Source organism: Chlorocebus sabaeus, chromosome 22 (assembly GCF_047675955.1).
Source record: "Chlorocebus sabaeus isolate Y175 chromosome 22, mChlSab1.0.hap1, whole genome shotgun sequence".
In the NCBI taxonomy this organism is placed as follows: Eukaryota; Metazoa; Chordata; class Mammalia; order Primates; family Cercopithecidae; genus Chlorocebus; species Chlorocebus sabaeus.
This window is the reverse complement of record NC_132925.1, coordinates 55,211,402-55,236,614: the sequence shown is the minus strand read 5'-3', so window position 1 is coordinate 55,236,614 and position 25,213 is coordinate 55,211,402. Positions and strand designations below refer to the sequence as shown.

Sequence of the window (25,213 nt, the reverse complement as noted above, 5' to 3'; positions counted from 1 at the left end):
ATTTTTTGAGGAAAGGCTAAATTGTTTTCCAATGGATGTGTATTAGTCCATTTTCACACTGCTGATAGAGACATACCCAAGACTGGGCAATCTGCAGAACAAAAGAGGTTTAATGGACTTACAGTTCCATGTGGTTAGGAAGGCCTCACAATCATGGTGGAAGGTGAAAGGCACTTCTTACACGGCAACGGCAAGAGAGAGAATGAGAGAAGCAAAAGTGGAAACCCCTTATCAAACCATCAGATCTTGTGAGACTTATTCACTACCACAAGAACAGTATGTGGGGAACCACCCCTGTGATTCAATTATCTCCCACTGGGTCCCTCCCACAACACGTGGGAATTATGGGAGTATAATTCAAGATGAAATTTGGGTGGGGACACAGAGCTAAACCATACCAGGGGATAGATCATTTTGCATTTTCATCAGCAATGTATAAGTGTTTCATTGCCCCACATACTCATTTGAACTTGGAACTGTTGATTTTTTGGTTTCTACTTTTAGGCATTTTGATGAGTATCCCATTGTGATTAATTTGCAATTCCCTAGTGACTACTGATGTTCAGCATCTTTTCATGTGCTTATTGGCCATTTGTCTACCTTTGGAGAAATATCTATTCAAGCCCTTTACATATTTTTTATTTTATTTTTGAGACAAGGTCTCATTCTGTCACCTGGGCTGGAGTGCAGTGGTGTGACCATAACTCATTACAGCCTCAACCTCATCAGCTCAAGCTATTCTCCTGTCTCAGCCTCCCGAGTAGCTGGGACTACAGGTGAGTGCCACCATGCCTAGCTAATTTTTGCTATTTTTTTGTAGCGACAGAGTTTTGCCATGTTGCCAGTGCTAGTCTCAAACTCCTGAGCTCAAGTGATCCACTAACCTCAGTCTCCCAAAGTGCTGGGACTACAGGCATGAGCCACCACTCCCAGCCCCTTTGCACATTTATAAATTGTGTTCTCTTTGGTTTTGTTTTGTTTTAAATTTGGTTTATCTTTTTGTTGTTGGGTTGTTAAGTTTCTTTTTACAGTAAGTTAACTTTTGTCAACTGAGAAAAATAAAATTCTATGCCCCCTAACTGACTGAACAGGCCCTCTCTTGGCCAAGAAGACCCTAGAAAAAACTTGGAAGCTGAGTTACTACTCATGACAGGATGGGAAGTTGGACACACCTCTTTATAACCCCTCCCTCTATAATCGCCATTAGATTTTCTTTCCTAAAGGTTAAACAGAAACCAGCCCTTTTGAAAGACTCACTCCACCAGCTTGATGCTGACCCTCCCACTTGCAGTTTCAACAGAACAACCGACCAGCATTCCTTCCTGGTAAGAGACCACCGACTATCCAGGGAGTGGTTCTGGCCAGTCTACACGGGACGTGCAGTGAGGGTTTTCATGTCCCTGCTTTACCTTTTGAAGTCAAGGGGTAGAAAACGCCACCCTTGGATAATGCTAAGGCCACCATTTTTTAAACATGGGATCCATAGAGTCTCATGAAGTTCAACTGCACATCCCCAAGTTGCTCCTTTCATAAATATTCATGACCCCTCCTACAGTATATTTAACATGTATATTTGGCCACTGTGATTAGCATAAATCCCTGTCTTATTCTTCCAACCCTGGAAGTGTCTGTTTTTGTATTTTTGGCTTCTGGCTGGAAGCTAGGCTTCCCAGTCTGTCAAAATGGCTACCATGCAGGTTCAACCCTTTTTTTTTTTTTTTTTTTTTTTTTTGAGATGATGTCTTGCTCCCAGACCAGAGTGCAGTGGCACAATCTTGGCTCCCTGCAACCTCCGCCTCCCGGGTTCAAGCAATTCTGCTTCATCTTCCCAAGTAGCTGGGACAAGTGCAGGCCACCACATCCAGCTAATTTTTGTACTTTTAGTAGAGACAGGGTTTCACCATGTTGGCCAAGCTGGCCTCAAACTCCTGACCTCAAGTGATCCACCCGCCTCAGCCTCCCAAAGTGTTGGGATTACAGGCGTGAGCCACTGTGCCCGGCCAGGTTCAACACTTTATGAGAAATAAAGTTCGTCTGATTGGGCACAGTGGCTCATGCCTGTAATACCAGCACTTCAGGAGGGCTAGACAGAAGAATCACTTGAGCCCAGGTGTTCGAGACCAGCTTAGGCAACATAGTGAGCCCCACTATTTCTTTCTTTTTTTTTTTTTTTTAACTAAAGGAAAATATTAAGTAAACAGTGTTAAAATAGTGATGGCAATACAGAAATCAGGAACTGGTGGCATGACATTTTGGGAAAGATATTTAAGCTAGAGAGACTCAGTTTCTCCAGCTTTAAAACAGAAATCAGCCACTGCCACTTCATAGGTGCTGGAACAAAAGAGACTTGTTCCAAAGAGATGACGCATGTAAAGCGCTTACCCAGTGCTCGGCAAGGGGAAGCACTCTCTAAACGTTAACAAATACCATGATAGGGCACTAGGCCCGACACTCCGCTTTCGGCTTGCTGACGATCCTCAAAACCAAGAGCACAGAGCTTCCAGCGCATGCTCCTTCCCCCCCGCCCGCTACCTTGTGCGGGCACCGGCCGCTAGTGCGGAGCCACCGTGACCCGCAGCCTGACTTCCGTTTCCGGGGGCGGCTTCCGGCGGCGTGGGCTGACCGCGAGAGGCCAATGGAGTGCGGGAGCTGAAAGAGTCTTCGCTGGCGGCCGGTAACTGACGGGAATGGCCGCGTGTGGCTCCTCTGGTGTTTCCGCTTGGGGAGAGAGGGGCGGCCTTCCTTTTGCAGCCGAGGCCGGCGCCGGGCCGGATTTCAGCCCGGTCTCGTGGCGGAGCCCATCTTGCTCCGTCTCCCAGGCCTTTACCTGCTTCCTAGGATTCCCAGGGCCCTGTGGGTGGGAATTGGAAGACGTGAGTTTTCTTCCATTCTGCGCCTCTCATTGGCTCTCTGACCTTGTGCGGAACGCGCCCTTTAGCTGACCTCAGCTGCCTTTTTTAGAAGATGGAGATTGTATTCACAGTGACTGTCACTTTCTTAACGGCGGGAACTGACGTAGTATTAAACGCTGTCTTGTATCGCTGGCACAGTACAAGGACAGTATAGGTGTTATGTACTCACTTATTTTGAGTCACAAACCCTTTGAAAACCTGGTGTAAGTTATGGACCCTCCACCTCTCTAATACTTCCCCCGGCCCCCGCCCCAAGCGCACACAAAAGCTTATGCATAGGAAGTTTGTTTTACTATTTCAGGTTACTTCCAAGATTTCTCTCCTGATGCCCATCTGTGGATCCCAGAGTCTGGCAAGTAGTAGGCGTTTGAATGTTTGTAATCATTAGATAGCAAGTGTTCCGTTAACCATTTTTATTTTTAATTTTTTCTTTTCTTTTTTGAGACAGGGCCTCACAGTGTCGCCCAGGCTGGAGTGCAGTCCTCCCACCTCAGCCTCCCAAGTAGCTGGGACTACAAGTGCCCACCACCACGCCCAGCTATTTTTTGTATTTTTGGTAGAGATGAGGTTTTGCCATATTACGCAGATTGGTCTCGACCTCAACCCATCTACTCGCCTTAGCTCCCCAAAGTGCTGGGATTACGAGCATGAGCCAGTGTGCCCAGCCCAGTTAATCATTTTAAAATGCATGAAGTGCTGTCTACTTCACAGGAGGGAAGAAGATAGCCTATTAATAAGTTTTACTTATTGGCGTGGCCGTGTACTACTCTCACTTGTCTCCTAACAACTCTAGGAAAGAGGTATTAGTTAATTCTTGCTTGTCTCCTAACAACTCTAGGAAAGAGGTATTACTAATTACTTAATTAAATTTGGAGGCTTGGGAGAATTAATTTGCCGTAAGTCATTCAACCTATGATGGTGGAGGCAAAAATTCAAACCTGTATCTACCTGAAACTCCAAAAGCCACATATTTTTATTATTATTTATTTTATTTATTTTTTTGAGACAGAGTCTTGTTCTATCACCCAGGTCAGAGTGCAGTGGCATGATCTCGGCTCGCTGCAATCTCCACCTCCCAGGTTCAAGCAGTTCTCGTCCCTCAGCCTCCCAAGTAGCTGGGATTACAGGCTCCCACCACCACACTTGGCTAATGTTTGTATTTTTAGTAGAGACAGGGTTTTACCATGTTGGCCAGGCTGGTCTGAAACTCCTGACCTCAGGCGATCCTCCCAGAGTGCTGGGATTACAGGTGTGAGCCACCACACCCAGCCAGGCCCTATATTCTTAACTAACCATGTTTTTAACATCTAGATGCAGAAATGTATTTGAGTGTAATCTGCAGTTTCTATTGTAGTTATGAAATGGCTTTTGTCAACATGGGTTACCCCAAAGCAAACGTTGCATGCTATGGAAATACTTCTTGCCTCTTTTTCTCCCATGGTATCTGTATTGCTTGTTTAATAATAACATCACGTTTTACAACCTGTGCTCTGTGCCCATGTTTATTCAACCCTTTTTACTTTGGTGACTATTTATCAGATGTGTTGCCTTCTTCCTGCCCTTCAGAGCCCATGTTTTTAATTATAACTGAAATATGAGATGACAATATTTGGGCTTTATTTCTTTCTCTTTTAAAGGACAGTACTGCTTTTAAAGAGACAGCATTAGGGATCTTAGAAGCACAGCCAACATGTGTGACATTGAAGAAGCCACTAACCAGCTTCTACATGTGAACCTTCATGAGAACCAGAGCTCTGTACAAGTGACGGAAAGTGACCTCAGAAGTGAATCTGAGCTTCTAGTCACTATTGGAGCCACTGTACCTACTGGCTTTGAGCAAACAGCTGCAGATGAAGTGAGAGAGAAACTTGGGTCATCATGCAAAATCAGCAGAGACCGTGGCAAGATATATTTTGTCATTTCAGTGGAAAGTCTGGCACAGGTTTGAATGGAGCAATATTTAAAATAGTTTTCTAAGTTGATTGTTTTATGGTTACTTTTCATTTTACAGACCCTTCTGGAATCCTTTCTGATTTTCATTGCTCTGCCCCAAATCAGGAGATTTTAAAGTTACTGCATTTTCTATTGAGTACTGATTTGTAATTTTGACTGTAGTTTCAGTATCCCTTAGGACCAGAAGTGTTTCAGATTTTTGGAGGGGGGTGGGGGGAGTTTTGGAATATTTGCATTATACTTGCCACTGTAGCATTTTTTTTTTTTTTTTTTTTTTTTTTGAGACAGAATCTTGCTCTGTCACCAGGCTGGAGTGCAGTGGCGCGATCTCGGCTCACTGCATCCTCCGCCTCCCAGGTTCAAGCGATTCTCCCGAGTAGCTGGGACTACAGGCGCCTGCCAGCACATCCAGCTAATTTTTGTATATTTAGTAGAAATGGGGTTTCACCATCCTGACCAGGCTGGTCTCGAACTCCTGACCTCATGGTCCAACTGTCTCGGCCTCCCAAAGTGCTGGGAATACAGGCTTGAGCCACCGCGCCCAGCCTGCCAGTTGAGCATTTCTAATCTGAAAATTCGAAATGCTGCACTGAGCATTTCCTTTGAGCATTGTGTTGGGACTCAAAAAGTTTCAGATTTTTAGATTTGGGATGCTCAACCTGTAGTAGGATTGCTACATTTTTAGAGGTGATCTAGTATTTCTTGAGGATTGAATTCACCAGAAAGAGTACTGTTCAACTTAAGAAATTCTCTAAGTATCTCAGTTTTTATTTACTTCAGCATCTAGCAGATGTTTAACCTTTGGTGATGAAACATAAAAGAGATTTGCCTTTTAACCTGCATCAAAAATTCTTGCTCAGAAGTAATTAGAACTCACTCAAGGTAAAAAGTGAAGGTCAGAAAACTGCAATCTCACTATAATAAAGCTAAGATATATCTCATTACCACGTAAGCAGCAAGAAGGCAAGGATTGTTGTCTGTTTTTTTTTCCACCAATATATCCCAAGCTCTTAGTGTCTGGCATATAGTAGGTACCCAGAAAATATCTGTGGGATGAATTGGTAAGCAGATGTTTTCCATCCGGTATTTTAGCCAATACCCTCAGCAGTGTTGTGAAGATAGACACTATTATTATCCTCATTAATCATTAGGCTTAGGACACATAAATAATTTCCTCGGGGTCACTCAGCTAGTAATCACAGAACTGGAGCTCAAATCTGCTACTTTTAACCATTGCAGCATACAGTGTACCATAGAAAGCCATCGAGGAAATATGATAGCGCCCACTTGAGTGACTTGACCTTTCTCTTCTCCCACGAAAGACATGTTTCCCACAAAACACTTCATGCTTCTCTCTTTCCATGTGCCCTTTTTCCCTTTCTCTAGGGGAAAGCTGATTGGTAACCAAAGAGATGAGAAACTAGGGAGATGGAACATTTCAAAAATATAAAATATAGTTAGTAGCTGCTTTAAAACTATCATTCCTGATTTTTTAAATACTTAATTGTTGATAGCTTGTGCTGTTCAAAAGCTTTCTCAGAAGTGTGTTTCTTTTTTTTCACCCAGGTTCATTGTCTTAGATCAGTTGACAACTTATTTGTGGTGGTTCAGGAATTTCAAGATTACCAATTCAAACAAATAAAGGTGAGCTATCGCAAACATGGTGGCTGATTTTTGTCTGTCTTCCACTTTTCACAGTCTGTGAAAATCGAGCATTACTGTAGTCTTTGTAATAGAGAATACTGGGAGGCTTTTACAATAAATCTAGAGTTTTGCTGACAGTCTATCCCAAAAGATGTTTTTTAAAAATTAGTATTGAAAATCATTAAAGTTTATAAGAAAAAAAACACACTGTTTTATTTATAAAAGATATAAACCTTAGATTTGCTTTGCTTTTACATATATTTAGTTCCAAAATAGAATTGCTTCCAGAACATGAACCAAAGAACAAGTGACAATTTGTGTCTTCTACAGATAACACTTCCTCGCCATCCTGCTTTTGCTCTGCTTTCTTCTGTTTCTTCATTTTTTGAAATAAAGCCAAAGTGATATCTAAATACTCCTTCAGTTGTTAGGACAACAGCTTTGTCTCCAATATGTATTTAGCATCTGAATCCTAAATATTCAGCTGCTGCCTAAGCTGAAGGTTGAAAATAGATTGCAGCAAGGCTTTAGGTTTTTTCCACACTGCTTTTTGGTTAGGTTTCTAGAGTTCACTGCTTAAAAACATTTTTCTATCAGTTTTACCTATCTTAGAAGTAATCTTTTTAAAAACAACTGTGATATGCCTGCCGCCTAATTGTCTAACTTTTATTTATTGGCAAACATGTTGATTTCCAAAACGTTATTCAAAAACCAATCAAAGTTGTATGAAACCACAGCCTAGAAGAAAACAAGATCAGACCTAAAAGAAATCAGACTGAAAATAGATAAAAATTTTATTAACAAAAATCTAACTTTTAGAAAAGCTTAAAGCATTCTAATGAGTTCTGTTATTTTTAAGTATTCAGATGATAATCATGAATTTATTAGCCCCCACCCCCATCTTTTAAAGAATATTGAGAGTGGGGCCAGGCGTGGTGGCTCACACCTGTAATCCCAGCACTTTGGGAGGCCGAGGCGGGCGGATCATGAGGTCAGGAGATTGAGACCATCCTGGCTAACACGGTGAAACCCCATCTCTACTAAAAATACAAAAAATGAACTGGGCGCGGTGACGGGCACCTGTAGTCCCAGCTACTCGGGAGGCTGAGGCAGGAGAATGGCGTGAACCTGGGGAGGCAGAGCTTGTAGTGAGCAGAGACTGAGCCACTGCACTCTAGCCCGGGTGACAGAGCGAGACTCTGTCTCAAAAGTATATATATATTGAAATGAGGTCTCACTGTGTTGCCCAGGCTGGTCTCAAACTTCTGGGCTTCAGTAATCCTTCCACTTAAGCCTCCCAAAGTGCTAGGATTACAGGTGTGAGCCATTGCACCTGACCCCCATTCCCCACCTCCATCCCCGCATTTTTTTTTTTTTTTTTTTTGGGGGGATGGAGTCTTGCTCTGTTGCCTAGGCTGGAGTGCAGTGGCATGATCTTGGCTCACTGCAACCTCTGCCACCCAGGTTCAAGTGATTCTCCTGCCTCAGCCTCCCGAGTATCTGGGACTACAGGTGTATGCCGCCACACCTGGCTAATTTTTTTTTTTTTTTTTTTTTGAGACGGAGTCTCGCTCTGTTGCCCAGGCTGGAGTGCAGTGTTGTGATCTCGGCTCACTGCAGCCTCCACCTCCCGGGTTCACGCCATTCTCCTGCCTCAGCCTCCCGAGTAGCTGGGACTACGGGTGCCCGCCACCACACCGGGCTAATTTTTTGGTTTTTTTTAGTAGAGATGGGGTTTCAGCATCTTGGCCAGGCTGGTCTTGAATTCCTGACCTCATGATCCACCCGTCTTGGCCTCTCAAAGTGCTAGGATTACAGGCGTGAGCCACTGCGCCCGGCCTCCGTCTGCCTTTTTAAAAGTGTGAACAAATCTGATTTATATAGATTTTTAAAAACTAGTTAATACATGTATTTGGAGCAAACTTGTAAAGACTGAAAGGATATAGAGTGAAAAGTAAGTCTTTGTTCCTGTATCCCCGTGCTATGCAGCTCCCTCCCTGGAGGCAACAACTATTACCAATTTGTTGGGTGTTCTTCTGGAGATATTTTACAAATAAATGTATTTTATTTACACAAATGAAAGCATAGCATACGTACTTTTCTGTGCTATGCTTTTTTTTTTCCATATACGAGTTGAGTATCCCTTACCTGAAATACTTGGGACCAGAAATGTTTTGGATTTTTGTTTGCTTGTTTTTTGAAATACTCTGGTCTGGGTGCGGTGGCTCACGCCTGTAATCCCAGCACTTTGGGAAGCCAAGGCAGGTGGATCATGAGGTCAGGAGTTTGAGACCAGCCTGGCCAAGTTGGTGAAACACTGTCTCTACTAAAAATACAAAAAATTAGCCGGGCGCAGTGGCGGGCTCCTGTAATTCCAGCTACTCAGGAGGCTGAGGTAGGAGAATCACTTGAACCTGGGAGGCAGAGGTTGCAGTGAGCCGAGATCGCTCCACTGCACCCTAGCCTGAGTGACAGAGCAAGACTCCGTCTCAAGAAAAAAAAAAGAAATACTCTGAGGATGGAACCTATTTATAAACACAAGATTCATTTGTTTCATATATATGTTATGCATATAGCTTGAGGGTAATTTTATATGATTTTTAAAATAATTTATACATGAAACAAAGTTTGTGTACACTGAACCATCAGAAAGCAAAGGTTGAGTCATTATCTCCGCTACCTATGTGGCATCATGTTGGCACTTTAAAAAGTTTTAGATTTTGGATTTTGGACTTTGAGATTAGGAATGCTCAACCTATATGTTGGAGATCCTGGCAGTATCATTGCTGGAGTTGGCTGTGTATGCTCCATTGTTTGGCTGTATTGTAATTTAACCAGTCCCATTTTAGGGCATGAGGGTTTTTCACATTCTTTTGCTGTTACAGTGGTGCAACAAATACACTATGTAAATTCTTGTACATACTCAAACTGAGTGTCATCTTCGTGTTTATCCCACTGATATTTATTGATAATGACAACTGTGTAGTCTTAGTTTTGTCATGCCTATACTTTTTGCTTTTTCTTAATTTGAAAAATCTCTACATTATGTCTTGTTTACTTTTTTCATGTGCCTGTGTTTTCTAATAGTTTGGAAGGTTTGTGTGTGTGTGTTCTAGCTGTTACCTTTATAACTACAATTTGATATTATCTACCATATATACACAGTATTTTTTGAATCCCTGCTAAGAGCAATGATGAAATTGGCATATTTATACTTTTTTTCCTTTATTTTTCAGTTATTTTTCTTAGTGTTCACCCTTAAACCTTTAAATATACTTACATTTTATTTATCAGCTTTAACTTCTATCCTTGGACCTCTGGGTATAAGAGATGAGGGTATCAGTATGCCCATTTACATGCCAGTTTGTAACATTTACCTTCTGCTTTATAGTCACAATCCCTACATTTTTTCATTTTAGTGATATAATTAAATAGATTATAGCACACTGTTTGTCCTTTTGTTATAATTTGTGTCTGTTGAATGGCATGAGTTCAGAAATGTTTGTCTTTCACGTTTATATTTGGCTGATAGTTTGGGCATAAAATTTGGAGTTAAGCTTTCTTTCCTTAAGAGTATTGTAGTCAGTGTTCATTCTTTTTTGTAAAAGGTTTATTTTTTGAGACAGGATCTTGCTCTGTTGTCTAAGCTGGAGTGCAGTGGCGTGATCATAGCTCATTGGAGCCTTCACCTCCCAGGCTCAAGGCCTCCCATCTCAGTTTCCTGTGTAGCTGGGACTACAGGCACGTGCCACCATGCCCAGCTAATTTTTGTATTTTTTTTGTAGAGACAGAGTTTTGCCATGTTGCCCAGTCTGGTCTCAAACTCCTGAGTTCAAGTGATCCACCTGCTTCAGCCTCCTAAAGTGCTGGGATTACAGGCATGAGCTACCATATGTAGCCCACACTTTTCTTCTTATCATTATTTCCCAAACAATACAGTATAACAACTATTTCCGTAGCATTTACATTGTATCAGGTATCATAGGTAATATAGAGATGATTTAGGTACTCTTGAGAGGATGTGTGTAGGTCATATGCAGACACTATACCATTTGATATGAGGGACTTTTAAGCATCTTTGGGTTTTGGTGTCTTTGGGGGTCCTAGAACCAGTGTTCCCCATGGATACCAACTGTCTGTAAGCAAAGTAGAGATTTATTTGTTTGATTATAGTGGTGGAAAATGAACGAATTTCTTTCTCTGTCCTTTACAGGAAGAAGTTCTAAAGGATTTTGAAGACTTGGCTGGAAAACTCCCATGGTCAAACCCCTTAAAAGTGTGGAAAATTAATGCCAGTTTTAAAAAGAAAAAAGCAAAGCGCAAAAAGATAAATCAGAATTTAAGTAAAGAGAAGATTAATAATGGACAAGAAGTCAAAATCAATCAGAGAAATGTTAAAAAAGAGTTCACTAGCCATGCTTTAGATTCTCATATCTTAGATTATTATGAAAATCCAGCCATCAAAGAGGAGGTGTCAACATTAGTAGGTGATGATTTGGCATCTTCCAAAGATGAGACTGATGAAAGCTCAAAAGAAGAAACTGAGCCTCAAGTGCTAAAGTTTAGAGTCACATGCAACAGGGCAGGAGAGAAACATTGCTTTACCTCAAATGAGGCTGCAAGAGATTTTGGGGGTGCTGTTCAAGATTATTTTAAGTGGAAGGCTGATATGACCAACTTTGATGTGGAGGTAGGTATAGGTTCTGACTGTGGTGATTGAACAGTGCTGTCACAGATTTGTAGAATTTTCAGACTAACCCAGTGTTATGCACAATTAAATTGAAATAGTAGGGTGTGGTTAAGAAGAGCATAGTCTTTGGAGACAGATTTAGATCCAAATTTTGACCCCACAACTGTATAACTTTGGACTAGATAGTCTCTGAGTCTCTGTTTCAAATGGAGCCAATAATAGTATGTACCTTTAAAGTTATCCTGAAGGTTAAATAAGGTACATTTAAAATATTTGGTGCAATACCTTGCATACACTAAGTGCTCCGCAGATGGAAGCTATCAAGGTTGAGTTGTGTGTTTTTTTTTTCTTTTTCGAGACAGAGTCTTGCTCTGTCACCCAGGCTGGAATGCAGTGGTATGATCTCAGCCTACTGCAGCCTCTACCTTCCTGGTTCAAGTGATTCTTGTGCTCAGCCTCCCAAGTAACTGGGGCTACAGGCACATGCCACCACACCTGGTTAATTTTTGTATTTTTTAGTAGACATGGGGTTTCACCATGTTGGCTAGGCTGGTCTCGAACTCCTGTAGTGATCTGCCTGTCTTGGTCTCCCAAAGTGCCGGGATTACAGGCATGGGCCACCACACCTGGCCTGATTTCTAATAGAGTACTCTTTTACTGTATTATGTGGACTTTCATATTACAAAATTCAACCAGAATTAAAATAGTTATTTTGTTTTTGTGTGTCCTGGTTGCAGAGCTTTGCTACTGAAAAAATAAAATAAGGCTGGGCGCAGTGGCTCATGCCTGTAATCCCAGCACTTTGGGAGGCTGAGGCAGGTGGATCACTTGAGGTCAGGAATTCGAGACCAGCATGGCCAACATGGTGAAACCTGGTCTCTACTAAAAATACAAAATTGGCCCGGTGTGATGGCACGCTCCTGTGATCCCAGCTACTGGGGAGGCTGAGGCAGGAGAATCACTTGAACCAGGGAGGTGGAGGTTGCAGTGAGCCGAGATCATGACACTGCACTCCTGCCTGGGTGACAAAGCAAGACTCTGTCTCCCAAAAAAAAAAAAAAAAGAAAAGTGCGTTTTTTAAACCAACCCTGACCTTCTCAAATCAGGACATCTTTGCTAATACTCGTCGTAGAGTCAGCTCTCCTCTTTCTTAAATTCTGCTAGATTTCCACAGCCAGATACCTCATTTTAGTATGTTTACTTTCCTTGGTCTTAATCCTCTTTTACCTAGGTGATTGACATGTGAGCCATAGGAACTAGAGTCGTTAAGACTCTGATAGCTTAAAACGTCTGTAGCAGCTGATGTATTTACCAAAGAGCCAATTTCTGTTGCTTTTGGTACACTTGAATCTGGGGCAAGTCACTGATTCTAACTTTTTTGTGTATGTCAAATCAGTAGTCTAATTCCCCATTCCTTTTTTTCCTCATATACTGCCATGAAAATGAATAGGTGGCTCACACCTGTAATTCCAGTACTTTGGGAGGCCGCGGCAGGCAGATCGCTTGAGCCTAAGAATTCGAGACCAGCTTGGGCAAAACAGGGAGACCCTGTCTCTACTAAAAATAAAAGAAATTTTTAAAAAAAGAAAATGAATAGGTTAACTAGAACAGTGATGTCTAAAAGTTAGCAAGGTGATTCAGAGGACAGTTTCTGGAGCCGTGCCGCATTGGGTTAAATCCCAGAGGAGGCTGGGTGTGGTGACACATACCTGTAATCCCAGCACTTTGGGAGGTCGAGATTGGAGGATTGCTTGAGGCCCGGAGTTCAAGACCAGCCTAGGCGACATAGGGAGACCTTTTCTCTACCAAAAAAAAAAAAAAAAATAGCTGAGTATGATGACATACACCTGTAGTCCCAGGTACTTGGGAGGCTGAAGTGAAAGGATCGCCTGAGCCTAGGAAGTCCAGGCCACAGTGATCTGTGATTGTGCCACTGCACTCCATCCTGGGCAACAGAGACAAACCCTGTCTCAAAAAAAAAAAAGGAATTCCAGAGGAGCTATCTTCGTGCCTCAATATCCTCTTTTATAAGGGGAATAATACCTAGCTTAGGGGATGTGAATATGAGATGAGGCCATGTATGTAAATGTGTAGAATAGTGCTTTGCATTAGGAAGTGCTATGAGTGTCAGCTGTGCTTCTGCTGTGGTTAAGCTCAGGAAATCTTTCGGTGAAAGATTGGGTAACAGTTTAGTTTAGTTCACTTTTGAGACACGGTCTCGCTGTATCACCCAGACTGGAGTGCAGTGGTGCAATCATGGCTCACTGAAGCCTTGACCTCCCAGGCTCAAGCTATCCTCCCACCTCAGCCTCCCGAGTAGCTGGAGCTACGGGCATGTGCCACCGCACTCAGTGTAATAAGACTTTTTATTTGAGACTTTACCAATTTTTAAAACTTTTTTGTTGAGGTATACTTTGCATTAAGTACACAAATCTTAAGTGTACACTTCAGTAAGTTTTTACTTATATACACAATGTGTATATAACTAGCATCCAGATAAAGATACAAAGTATTTCCAGTACCTCAGGGGCTCCCCTTGCCCTTTCCCAGTCAGTACCCACTCAAGGCAATCACTAATCTGCTACCACCAAAAATTAGTTTTGCCAATTTTTGTACTTCATATAAATGAAGTCATATAGTATATACTTTTTGTCGTTCATTTTAACATCTATTATTTTCTTTTAATTCACTGTATTTATTGGCTACAACCACCAGATGTCACCCCAATTTTTATAACACAAACATATTTTGAAGGCTTAGAGGTTTTTTAATATGTATTTTTTAAATGTCTTAAATTTTTAGACAGTTCTGGGCTGTGGTGTGCTATGCTGATCAGGTGTTCGCACTAAGTTTGGCATCAATATGGTGACCTCCCAGGAGTAGGGGACCGGCCCAGGTCAGAAAAGTCTTACTACCAAGGGCAGTTTGAACAATCCTAAAACTATTTTGTCTTGTTCCACTTTACTATAGGTTCTTTTGAACATCCATGATAACGAAGTCATTGTGGGCATTGCATTGACTGAAGAGAGTCTCCACCGAAGAAATATAACACATTTTGGACCTACAACTCTTAGATCAACTCTTGCCTATGGGATGCTCAGGTAAGAAAATGAGTTTGCCGTCCAGCTTAAAGTGGCACCGTGGTTTGAATGTTCCCTTCCAAAATACTGATTTGTGTGTATGTGTGTTTGAGGTACTGTGTTGGAATGTAGTGGATAAAGAATAGAAAGGAAAGCTAATGATCTATTTCTTTCCCTTCTATCCAATATTGACTCCTTGTGATCTGAAAATGCTGCTTAATAGGCGGCTCAGTTTTCTTTATTTCTTTTCAGTTTTCTTTATTTCATTTTTTGAGACAAAGTCTCGCTCTGTCACCCAGGCTGGAGTGCAGTGGTGAGATCTCGACTCACTGTAACCTCTGCCTCCCGGGTTCAAGTATTTCTCCTGTCTCAGCCAAGTAGCTGGGATTATGGGCGCCTGCCACCACGCCCAGATAATTTTTGTATTTTTTAATAGAGACAACATTTCACCATGTTGGCGAGGCTCGTCTCAAATACCTGACCTCGGGTGATCCACCTGCCTCTGCCTCCCAAAGTGCTGGGATTACAAGTGTGAGCCACCGCACCCAGTTTTCTTGATTTTAAAATGAGAGTGATAGTTTTCACCTACCTCTTGAATGCAGTTACCACATTTCTGTTTAGCAAGGATATGTGTGTTGGGAGATAGAGCAAATTTTGCTGTTTATTTCTGTGCAGTGAAAAAGATGAAAGCAGATATTTTTATTTGTGTAAAGTGTAAATGAACAGAAAGAGCCTTTACTTACATTTTTAGCTTTATACTCACAGCAACCCAGCAATCATCCTAGAATTTTTCACTTTTCAGAGTGCAAGACCTATCTTTCCTTCTCCTTTGCCCTTCTCTCTTTTATTGGATGCTGCTTTTCACCACTTGAAAATGTTTATTTTCTCTAAGCTTCTGTTTTCCAGATGGCAAAATGAATTTGATATGAGACTTAAAGGATTATTAGTGAGGATTACATGCTGAAGCATATGCAAAATACCTATTATATACAGTGCCTGGTATGTCCTGGTAGTTTTAAGTCCAGTCATGCATCACTTAACAACAGGGATGCATTCTGAAAAATGTGTCATCGTGCAATTTCATCATTGTGTGAACCTCATGGAGTGTACTTATACAAATCTAGATGGTGTAGCCTACTACACACCTGGGCTATGTGGTATCTCCTATTGCTTCTGGGCTACAAACCTGTACAGCATGTTATTGTACTGAATATTGTAGTCAGTTGTAATGTAGTGGTAAGTATTTGTGTATCTAAACATACAAAGGGTAGGGTAAAAATACGGTGTTATAATTACTGCATTCATATATTTGGTCCACCATTGATTGGAAGATTGTTATGCAGCGCCTGACTGTATTCCTTTTGTTCCAATCTTTTGTCTTCCTAACATATTAATTCAATGACAATAATAGAAAATTGGGCCCATTTGATAAAGGAAAATTTTCTAGTCTTCATTAATTTAACAAATATGCATTATCTACTGCCAGGCATATGGTAGAAACCAGGGATAGACAGAGGGTATTATTTTGCGTGCAAATATTAAAAACCTAAGTAAACAAGTTTAGGATAAAAAAGTGATGATTGTGCCAGGGAGGGTTTTTTGGAAAGATAAAGAGAAATATTGGGGATTCTACAGAAAAACTGAATGTTGGTTCTCAAGAAGGGTAGGAACCACATCTTGGAAAACCGCCAGAAACGCGGGCAGCCATTTTTATCTCCCCTTAGAGCCAGTGGACTCTTGTCGCTTCTCATCTACATGCTTTCTCATCTAAATTTATGTATTTCCAATTCCAAACGACCAACCCACCTTGCGTAGGGCTTTTAGCTCTTTGTTCCAAATTCCTGGAAGAGAAAATCTGATTGACATTGTTTTGGTCAGTTATTCACCCCTGATCATCAGGAATGGCTTGGAGTACAGGGTGCTTACCCCCTTAAGAGGGTTGCCAAGGATTCTGTTGCCATGTGTTGAGGAGTAGGAACAAGGACATAGAGCAGGACCAATGTTACAATAAGAACCCACTATTAATCCCAAGAATCTGTCTTATGAGGGAGATAAACAGTTATCATATATGTGATAAGTCCCACACCAGCACATGAAAAGATGAGAACAAGAGAAGGGAAGAAACCTACTGACCTGTTTCAGGGTGGGATGCTTCATAAAGAGGATAACACTTAAGCCATTAACAGTAATGCCTCTAATCTTGAATCTGTTACCTACTGGTTCTGTGTCCCTGGGCAGGTAACTTCATGTTTCCTTGCATCAGCTTACCTTTAAAATGAGAATAATGATAATTATCTAACAGGGTCATTACTGAGGATTCCGTGAGATAATGCATGGAAAGAGCTTAAGTCCTTGCCCAGCAAATACTAAGTGCTCAAAGTAAAGCATTTTTTTCCTTTTTTTATTACCTAGTCCCACAGAGCAATTTTTTTATGTCAAGATTATTATCTTTAAATTCAAAAGGAAAGGAATACTGAATGTCTCATTGCCAGTATCCTTATATTGATGCATGTTTGACTTGAGACATTTTTTAGTCTTTTTAATGTAATACAGGTTTCTATGGAAAACATTCACTGTTGTCTAAAAGTATGCATGTGTGTGGTGTGTCTCTGTGTGTACATGTGTGTACTTTAAGATGTCTGCAAACCAAATTTCATCTGAGAGTGAAATGGGATTTAGTTATATGTAATGATTTTTTTTCCCGAGTAATAGAATATACAGTCAACATATCATTAAAAATTTATTATTTATTTATTTATTATCTTTTTTTTTTGAGACGAAGTCTTGCTCTGTCACCCAGGCTGGATCTTACATGATCTTGGCTCACTGCAATCCCTACCTTCTGGGTTCAAGCAAGTCTCAGCTTCCCTACTAGCTGGGATTACAGGCACCCGCCACCACGCCCAGCTAACTTTTCGTATTTTTAGTGGAGACAGGTTTCGCCATGTTGGCCAGGCTTGTCTTGAATTCCTGACCTCAAGTGATCTGCCTATCTCAGCCTCCCAAAGTGCTGGGATTACAGGCGTGAGTCACCATGCCCAGCCATAAGTTGATTTTTAAAATGTGTAGATTGGTGTTCCTTCAGGCTAGTGTGATAGGTCCTCAATCTTACAGCTTCAGGAATCATCAGTATAGAAGCCTCAGCTTTTGGGTGAGTCTTCACATAGGCTGTTTTCTTTTCTCTAGGCTCTGTGATCCTCTACCTTATGATATAATAGTTGATCCGATGTGTGGAACTGGGGCAATACCAATAGAGGTAATCATATTTCTTTAGCTTTTAGATAAGAGTGATACATCCAGAATATTCAAGACCCAATGGGCAAATTAGACATAATGAAATCTCCATGGTTGGATCAGTGGACCCAAGAGTTTTAAAACAATTAACAATAGAAAAGTTGGAACTTTTTTGTAAAGAATGTAACTACTTATTTCAAAGAGCCATTTGCCACTAGACTAGATACATTGTTAGTGACATCTATTCACTGGATTACAGAGGAAGCTGAGAATTACAAACTGCTGATGAGTCCTCTTTGTGTAACAGACAAACTGGTAGACTTGAATGGGAAAAGATAATTGAAGGCATAAGCATAAACTTGAGGAAGGCAATTTTCTTCTTTGTAATCCACTTAAGTTCCTAGAGGGAATAAGTATAGTTGTAAAAAGGGGAAACTTATGAACATTACTTGGATTTTTTAGGAAGTCTGACAAGCTTAATACCAAATGCTCTTAACTAGTTTTCAAAATTACCGTGATATTGAGAGGACTCATAACAACTGTATAAAGCAAAGCAAGAAATGGAAAGGCATTTTCTAAATGGAGAATATTTCACAGTAGAGTCTCCTGAATAATCAGTATCATCTATATGTTTTTAAACAATTTAGAAGAGGGAGCTCCTGGTAAAGTCAGTGAAGTTTGTATGAAACATAGTAGTTCTTCCATACAGTATACTGAAAGCCAATTTGAATAAACTGCAGAGAGACACCACAGATTATATGACTGGGTAGAAACTGGACAGATGAGCAAGTCCAAAGCAAGCCCACCAGGGGAGAAATAATCCAAACTGTAATTAGAAAATGTTATCTGTGTTCTGGGAGTTAAAATCCAAGAGTGAAATCGTAGAAGTCTACATGATGACTGTGTTCTGTGAGAGCTAGAGAAATTACTGTGGCTTAAAGAGACTGCACAGTAAAAGCCCAATCCTTCTTGTGACCAAGAAGGATTCTGGGAACAAAGCAGAGTGTTGTTTTCTAGTGTGAAATCATGATATGTGTATGAAATAGCAGGTAAAGTCACTGCATGTCAAGAAATACACAACAGAGCTCTGGGTGAAAATAAAGGCCAAAAATATTAAAACATGAAGTTTGAGCCATTTCCATGTAAGAGTAGACATGCAGATGTCAGTGTAGAAAAACCTAAGCTGATATGTGATCAAAATGAATAAAATTATGAAGAAATTGACAAGGTATATATAAAGATTTATTCACCGAAGTATAAAATACTTGATCTAGAATACTTTTTTTTTTTTAATTTAGAAGTGTTACACTGTAAAACTCAATTCTTTCCAATGCTGAAAATCCAAATAGGTTTAGGAGGAAAAAAAAAATTTGGGGGAATCAGAATCACTGAGAGGCTTCCTCAAACTCTAGGTCCCCTCTACATCCCCACCCACCCAAACTTCTGGGATACTTCAACTTCCCTTTTGTTTGAAGTCATCGTAGGATTGTAGACAGGAATATGTCATCACCCTCAAGTGTCTGGGCAAAAGAAAAACTTATGAAGCACTGTACTCATGGATGAGAAGTATGTTACTGTTCACAAAGGAACACAAAGGTGTTTGCTACTCACCCCTAAGCAGAGGCAGACTTTTCCCAGCTTTCATGTCAGAAACCTTCTGTTAATCTGCATAGAACATTGTTCAGGCCTAAGGTCACATGTCACCTCATTCCACAAATGATAAGTGACAACTTGGTATTTATGTTCTGCTGACAGGTTTTTCATTTAAAATTACAAAATCCTTCCAGTGATATGGTGGTTACCATTCAAAAGCTATCATACAAAGGAAATTGCATGTTATTATTATTTTTTTTTGACCTGGGGTCTTGCTCTGTCAACCAGGCTGGAGTACAGTGGTGTGATCTCAGCTCCCTGCAACCTCTGCCTCCCTGGCTTAAGCCATCCTCCCACCTCAGCTTCTCGAGTAGCTGAGACTCAGGTGCACACCACCACGCCCAGCTGATTTTTGTGTTTTTGTAGAGATGGGGTTTCGCCATGTTCCCAGGCTGGTCTCAAACTCCTGGGCTCAAGAAATCCTCCTGCTACAGCTTCCCAAAGTGCTGGGATTTCAGATGTGAACCACCATGCCCAGCTGGAAATAGCATTTTATTTTGCAGTTCTCAAATATATCAGATGATGTAAAAACTCCCACAACCACAAAAGAGTATAGGTTTGATCAGTTTAATTTGGTTAATATTTTCAAACCGCATTTACTTAGAATTTATTTAGTGTGCCAGATGTTGCTGGATGAGGAACTGAAGAAAATACTAGACCTGACCTCAGAGAGCTCCCAGGTTAGTTGGGAAGCGCAAAGGGGAAGAAATAATTAACAGTGGAACATGTGCAGTGGCAGAGGTACCTACATACAAAGTGCTTTTGGGAGCGGCACATAAGACTGCTTGGAGAGTTAAGGTTGGTGTCGAAAGGGCATGAGTTTTGAGCTGGGTCTTACGAGATGGGTAGTGGTTCAGCAAGCAGAGAAAGAATAAGAGGGCATTTTCAGCCAGGGAAATAGCACAGTTGACAACATGCAATGTTTTGCCACTCTAGAGAAGCACTGGATTCTGTTTGTTTCTTGACAATTTAAATAATCACATTTTGCAGTTTGCTACTTTTGTTTTAACATATACTCTTATCTTTTAGGGGGCTACTGAATGGACTGACTGTTTCCATATTGCTGGTGATAATAATCCACTGGCTGTGAATAGAGCAGCAAATAACATTGCATCTTTATTGACCAAGAGCCAAATTAAAGAAGGGTAAAAATTTAAAAGATTTCTTAGCATCTTTTAGAGTTAGAGAATCATTTTTTATATTGACTTTATGAATTAAAACAGTGCATTGTGACATCATTGTAACGAAAATGAATACACTATGAGACTCCATTTACATTTTTAAAGTTTATTGAAAATAATTATATTTTAAAAACATTATTTTAGCTATAATTTCCCCACCATATGCAATTTTTCATTTCTGTCTTACTCATATGTCTTTTCCCCCACATACTGGAAGAATGTAGATTCATTTTAATTTCACAAAATTTTAAACACTGTATTTTTACATAGGCTTCTTTTTTGCTTTGGGGACAGGGTCTCATTTTGTCACTCAGGCTGGAGTGCAGTGGCATGATCATGGCTCACTGTAGCCTCAACCTACTGGGCTCAAGCAGTCCTCCTGCCTCGGCCTCCCTAGTAGCTAGGAATACAGGCATGTGCCACCATACCCAGCTAATTTTTAAAATTCTTCATAGAGATGGGGGTCTTGCTGTTTTGTCCAGGCTGGTGTAGAACTCCTGGCCTCAAGAGATCCTCCTGCTTCAGCCTTCCAAAATGCTGGGGTTAGAGACACGAGTCACCACACCTGGACCATAGTCTTTTAAAGTCACTACATAAATTCCATCATACAGAAATACTGCAGTTTATATAGCCTCTCCTCTGTTTTATTACTAAGTCATTGGTTATATATTTCATTGTTTCTCTGATCTAATTTTTTAGGACAGTGCTTTTCAAACATTAATGTACATGTGAATCACCTGTGAGTACTGTTAACACAAGATTTTGATTCAGTAGTTTGGGATGGGATCTAAGAGTCTGCATTTTCGGCCGGGCGCGGTGGCTCAAGCCTGTAATCCCAGCACTTTGGGAGGCCTAGACGGGTGGATGACGAGGTCAGGAGATCGAGACCATCCTGGCTAATACGGTGAAACCCGTCTCTACTAAAAAATACAAAAAACTAGCCGGGCGAGGTGGCGGGCGCCTGTAGTCCCAGCTACACAGTAGGCTGAGGCAGGAGAATGGCGTAAACCCGGGAGGCGGAGCTTGCAGTGAGCTGAGATCCGGCCGCTGCACTCCAGCCCGGGCGACAGAGCGAGACTCCGTCTCAAAAAAAAAAAAAAAAAAAAAAGTCTGCATTTTCCAGGAAACTCTGGGACAATGCTGATGCTGCTGGTCTATGGATCAACATTCAATCCTTTTACATATATTAAGACTAGTTGGAAGGTTTCAATTTTCTTAAATACTGATTTATTTTATTGTGATGAATTAATTTTGAATGGTTCTTTCATGTTTATTGAGTTTATTTTTTTTATGAGCCTAGTATATGGCCAGTCCTTTTTTTTTTTTAATTAAAACTGATAAACATTTAAACAAACTTTATTTTCTAGCTTCTGAATATTTTATCTTGTTTGTATCTACACTTTTTGTCTATTCAACCTGTACTTTTTTTTTTTTTTTGAGACCGAGCGCTCCGCCTCCCGGCTTCACGCCATTCTCCTGCCTCAGCGCTCCAGAGTAGCTGGGACTACAGGCGCCCACCACCATGCCCAGCTAATTTTTTTTTTCGTATTTTTAGTAGAGATGGGTTTTCACCCTGTTTCATCCTGTTAGCCATGATGGTCTCGATCTCCTGACCTCATGATCTGCCCGCCCCGGCCTCCCAAAGTGCTGGGATTACAGGCGTGAGCCACCGTGCCCGGCCTCAACCTGTACAGTACTTTCTATTCATTTTACTTTGGTTTTTAATATTTTTCACCTTACGCTTTGTTTTGTGCAGTTATTCGTATGTGGTTGTAATACATATTTTATATGTACTTTTTTTTTTTTTTTTTTTTTTTTTGAGACGGAGTCTGGCTCTGTCACCCAGGCTGGAGTGCAGTGGCCGGATCTCTGCTCACCGCAAGCTCCGCCTCCCGGGTTTACGCCATTCTCCTGCCTCAGCCTCAGCCTCGTGAGTAGCTGGGACTACAGGCACCCACCACCTCGCCCGGCTAGTTTTTTGTACTTTTTAGTAGAGACGGGGTTTCACCGTGTTAGCCAGGATGGTCTCGATCTTCTGACCTCGTGATCCGCCCGTCTCGGCCTCCCAAAGTGCTGGGATTACAGGCTTGAGCCACCGCGCCCGGCCTATATGTACTTTAAAAAATTATGTAGTGATTGCCTTTATTGCATTTTTTTCTTAAATTCTTCATTAAATGTCAATTAAATCCTTAATTTCTGCTGATAGCCTTTGACTTACCTTCAGTTCTTAGCCTGTGCATTATTTTGTTTCTTAAACCAGTTACTTTGCCTTAATGGGGAGGATTTAAATCCTTTGTATTTATTATTATTCATTCTGTCTTCTGTCATCTATATTTTTTATCTTAACTTTTTTCTTAGTCTTGTTTTATATAGCATGGTACATATATTTCCTTTTGGTTTTTCATCTTAAAACAATTACCTATATATTTACCAATTTTACATATCTGTTTTTCTTTTAGGTCTCCTGTTATTACTAGTTTTACAAACTTTATTCTTCAGATACATCGCCCCATAATCTTTTCTTTAGTGTGCTTGATTTTTCCAGTGTATGTTTTATCAGCAACTTAATTTTTGTATCATCGGTTATGTAATTTACTGCTTCGGCATTGTTTTTAAAGTTGTCTTTTGCAGTTCTCTGCATTACAATCATGTTTTCAGTTTGTTTTCTTTTTTTCTGAGACGGGGTCTTGCTCTGTCACCCAGGCTGGAGTACAGTGGCACAATCCTAGCTCACTTCATCTTTCAACTCCTGGGCTCAAGTGATCCTCCCACCTCATCCTCCTGAGTAGCTGGGACTATAGGCGTGTGCCATCATGCCTTGCTAACTTTAAAAAAAAAAATTTTTAGAGACAAGGTCTCACAGTGTTGCGCAGCTGGTCTCAAATTCCTGCACTCCAGTGATCTTCCCACCTCAGCCCCTGAAAGTGCTGATTATAGGCACGAGCACCATGCCCAGCCTGACCTTCTATTTTTTACCTTTGTGCCACTTCTTAAATTTTGAATAGGTTGATACTATCACTGATATTCTTAGCATTTTATATTTTGCTGTAGCAGTCTCTTTTCAGAAACAAAAATTGTTGTAACGATTTTATGCTTCACAATATGTTGAAGCACCTTTCCTTTGTCCCCACAGCAAACCATCCTGGGGCTTGCCCATAGATGCTGTTCAGTGGGATATCTGTAATCTGCCATTGAGAACTGGTTCTGTGGATATTATTGTAACAGATTTGCCATTTGGAAAAAGGTGAGAATTGGTTGTTTTTTTTTTAAAATGAATTTTACTTTCACTTGTTATACTACTACCTGCAAGACTTCTAAATATGTCATTATTTTCCTTGTGTTTATTCTGTCAGGAAAAAAATCTTGAATTTTAGCAGACTGAGCAGAGCTGTTTTTCACTGAACAACATGATGGATTCACCCATTATGTTTCTTCTGTGAACTCTCAGGAATGTATTAACTACATTTTGAATCCTGACCATCATAGGAGGTTCATTTTTAAATTACCTACAATTCACTTTTTAGCCCATTCTTGAATTATATATTTTACACAAAAAGGTGGTGGAAGACTTGGTTCTGATTCTGTTTCTCAGCATAAATGATTTTTTTCTTTTTTTTTTTTTTTTCTTTTTTTGAGACAGAGCCCCGTTCTGTTGCCCAGGCTGGAGTGCAGTGGCATGATCTCGGCTCACAGCAACCTCTGCCTCCCGGGTTCAAGCGATTCTCCTGCCTCACCCTCCTGAGTAGCTTGGATTACGGGCACGTGCCATCATGCCCAGCTAATTTTTATATTTTTAGTTAAGATGGGGTTTCACCATGTTGGCCAGGCTGGTCTCAAACTCCTGACCTCAGGTGATCCGCCCGCCTCAGCCTCCCGAACTGCTGGGATTACAGGCATGAGCCACCAAAACACCCAGCCTAAATGATTTCTAATCACTTGTTTGGTTCATATAGTTTGACTGCTTATTAAACTCACTAAGAGGGCAAGTTATGTAACATAGTTGTCCAAAAAAATTCTTTTTGTTTCAGAATTCTAAGCAGTTTACTAACTCAGCTTATTTCATTGACATGTAATGGCAAAGGTCTGGTTTCTAAAACTACAGCTGTTTTTCATGCCTCAGGATGCATGAAACTGTTTTGTTTCATATACTCCTTCTATTTTGTATCTTTTGCAACAGTATTTGACTCACTAGTCCTTCTATTATAGGATGGGATCCAAGAAGAGAAACTGGAACCTTTATCCAGCTTGCCTACGGGAGATGAGCCGTGTCTGCACACCTACCACGGGCCGAGCTGTACTACTTACTCAAGACACAAAATGCTTTACCAAGGTGCTATACACATTAGCTCAAAATGGCAGCCTCTGGCAACTTTGGGATCTTTTTGAGTAGATTTGGGGATGTTTGTTTGGATAAGATTTGTTTTCTCTTTCCCTGAGGTTTCTTATCAGGCAGCTAAGAATCCTGGTTGGTGTAAAAGTAGATTTTCAACCCAATTGCTGTGGTTTTTGTGTGTACACAGGCATTATCTGGAATGCGACATGTATGGCGAAAGGTGGATACGGTCTGGGTGAACGTTGGTGGTCTTCGTGCTGCAGTTTATGTACTGATACGTACACCTCAAGCTTTTGTTCATCCTTCAGAACAAGATGGAGAAAAAGGAACTCTTTGGTAATACAAAGAATGAAGATGACTAATAGTACTTGTACTTCCCACCACTGGAAATGTTAGCATAAAGAACTTGCAGAGAAAAATAGTATTAACAGAAGTGCAGTCTGCACGCTTTAAACCTGTTTAAGGCTCTTCATCCTGGTTAGCAAAAGGTGTGAATGTAATGTGATGGAATTTAAAAGTTTTATGAGACCAGG

General features: G+C 40.8%; 1 protein-coding gene and 1 long non-coding RNA gene across 4 annotated transcripts in view; one reads left to right on the top strand and one right to left on the bottom strand.

Annotated features, from left to right (window-relative positions):
• The window catches only part of LOC140709837 (uncharacterized), a 26,424-nt gene extending 23,767 nt beyond the window's left edge, over positions 1–2,657 (bottom strand). Inside the window, exon 1 of the long non-coding RNA XR_012090595.1 lies at positions 2,533–2,657. This is a non-coding gene — a long non-coding RNA (uncharacterized lncRNA). The remainder of the gene's footprint in view (positions 1–2,532) is intronic.
• On the top strand, positions 2,567–25,213 carry THUMPD3 (THUMP domain 3 tRNA guanosine methyltransferase). 3 transcript variants are annotated; one of them, XM_007985121.3, is made up of 11 exons: positions 2,593–2,674; positions 3,214–3,264; positions 4,550–4,854; positions 6,432–6,509; positions 10,723–11,199; positions 14,170–14,300; positions 17,466–17,535; positions 20,196–20,311; positions 23,481–23,591; positions 24,554–24,677; positions 24,868–25,213. In XM_007985121.3, exons 3-11 carry the CDS (start codon positions 4,603–4,605, stop codon positions 25,018–25,020), a joined length of 1,512 nt encoding a protein of 503 aa, XP_007983312.1. In that variant the 5' UTR covers positions 2,593–2,674; positions 3,214–3,264; positions 4,550–4,602; the 3' UTR covers positions 25,021–25,213. The 3 variants fall into 3 exon arrangements, with proteins under 3 accessions (XP_007983311.1, XP_007983312.1, XP_007983313.1); XM_007985120.3 differs by lacking the exon at positions 3,214–3,264 and having other exon boundaries at positions 2,567–2,674; XM_007985122.3 differs by lacking the exons at positions 2,593–2,674; positions 3,214–3,264 and adding an exon at positions 2,701–2,873.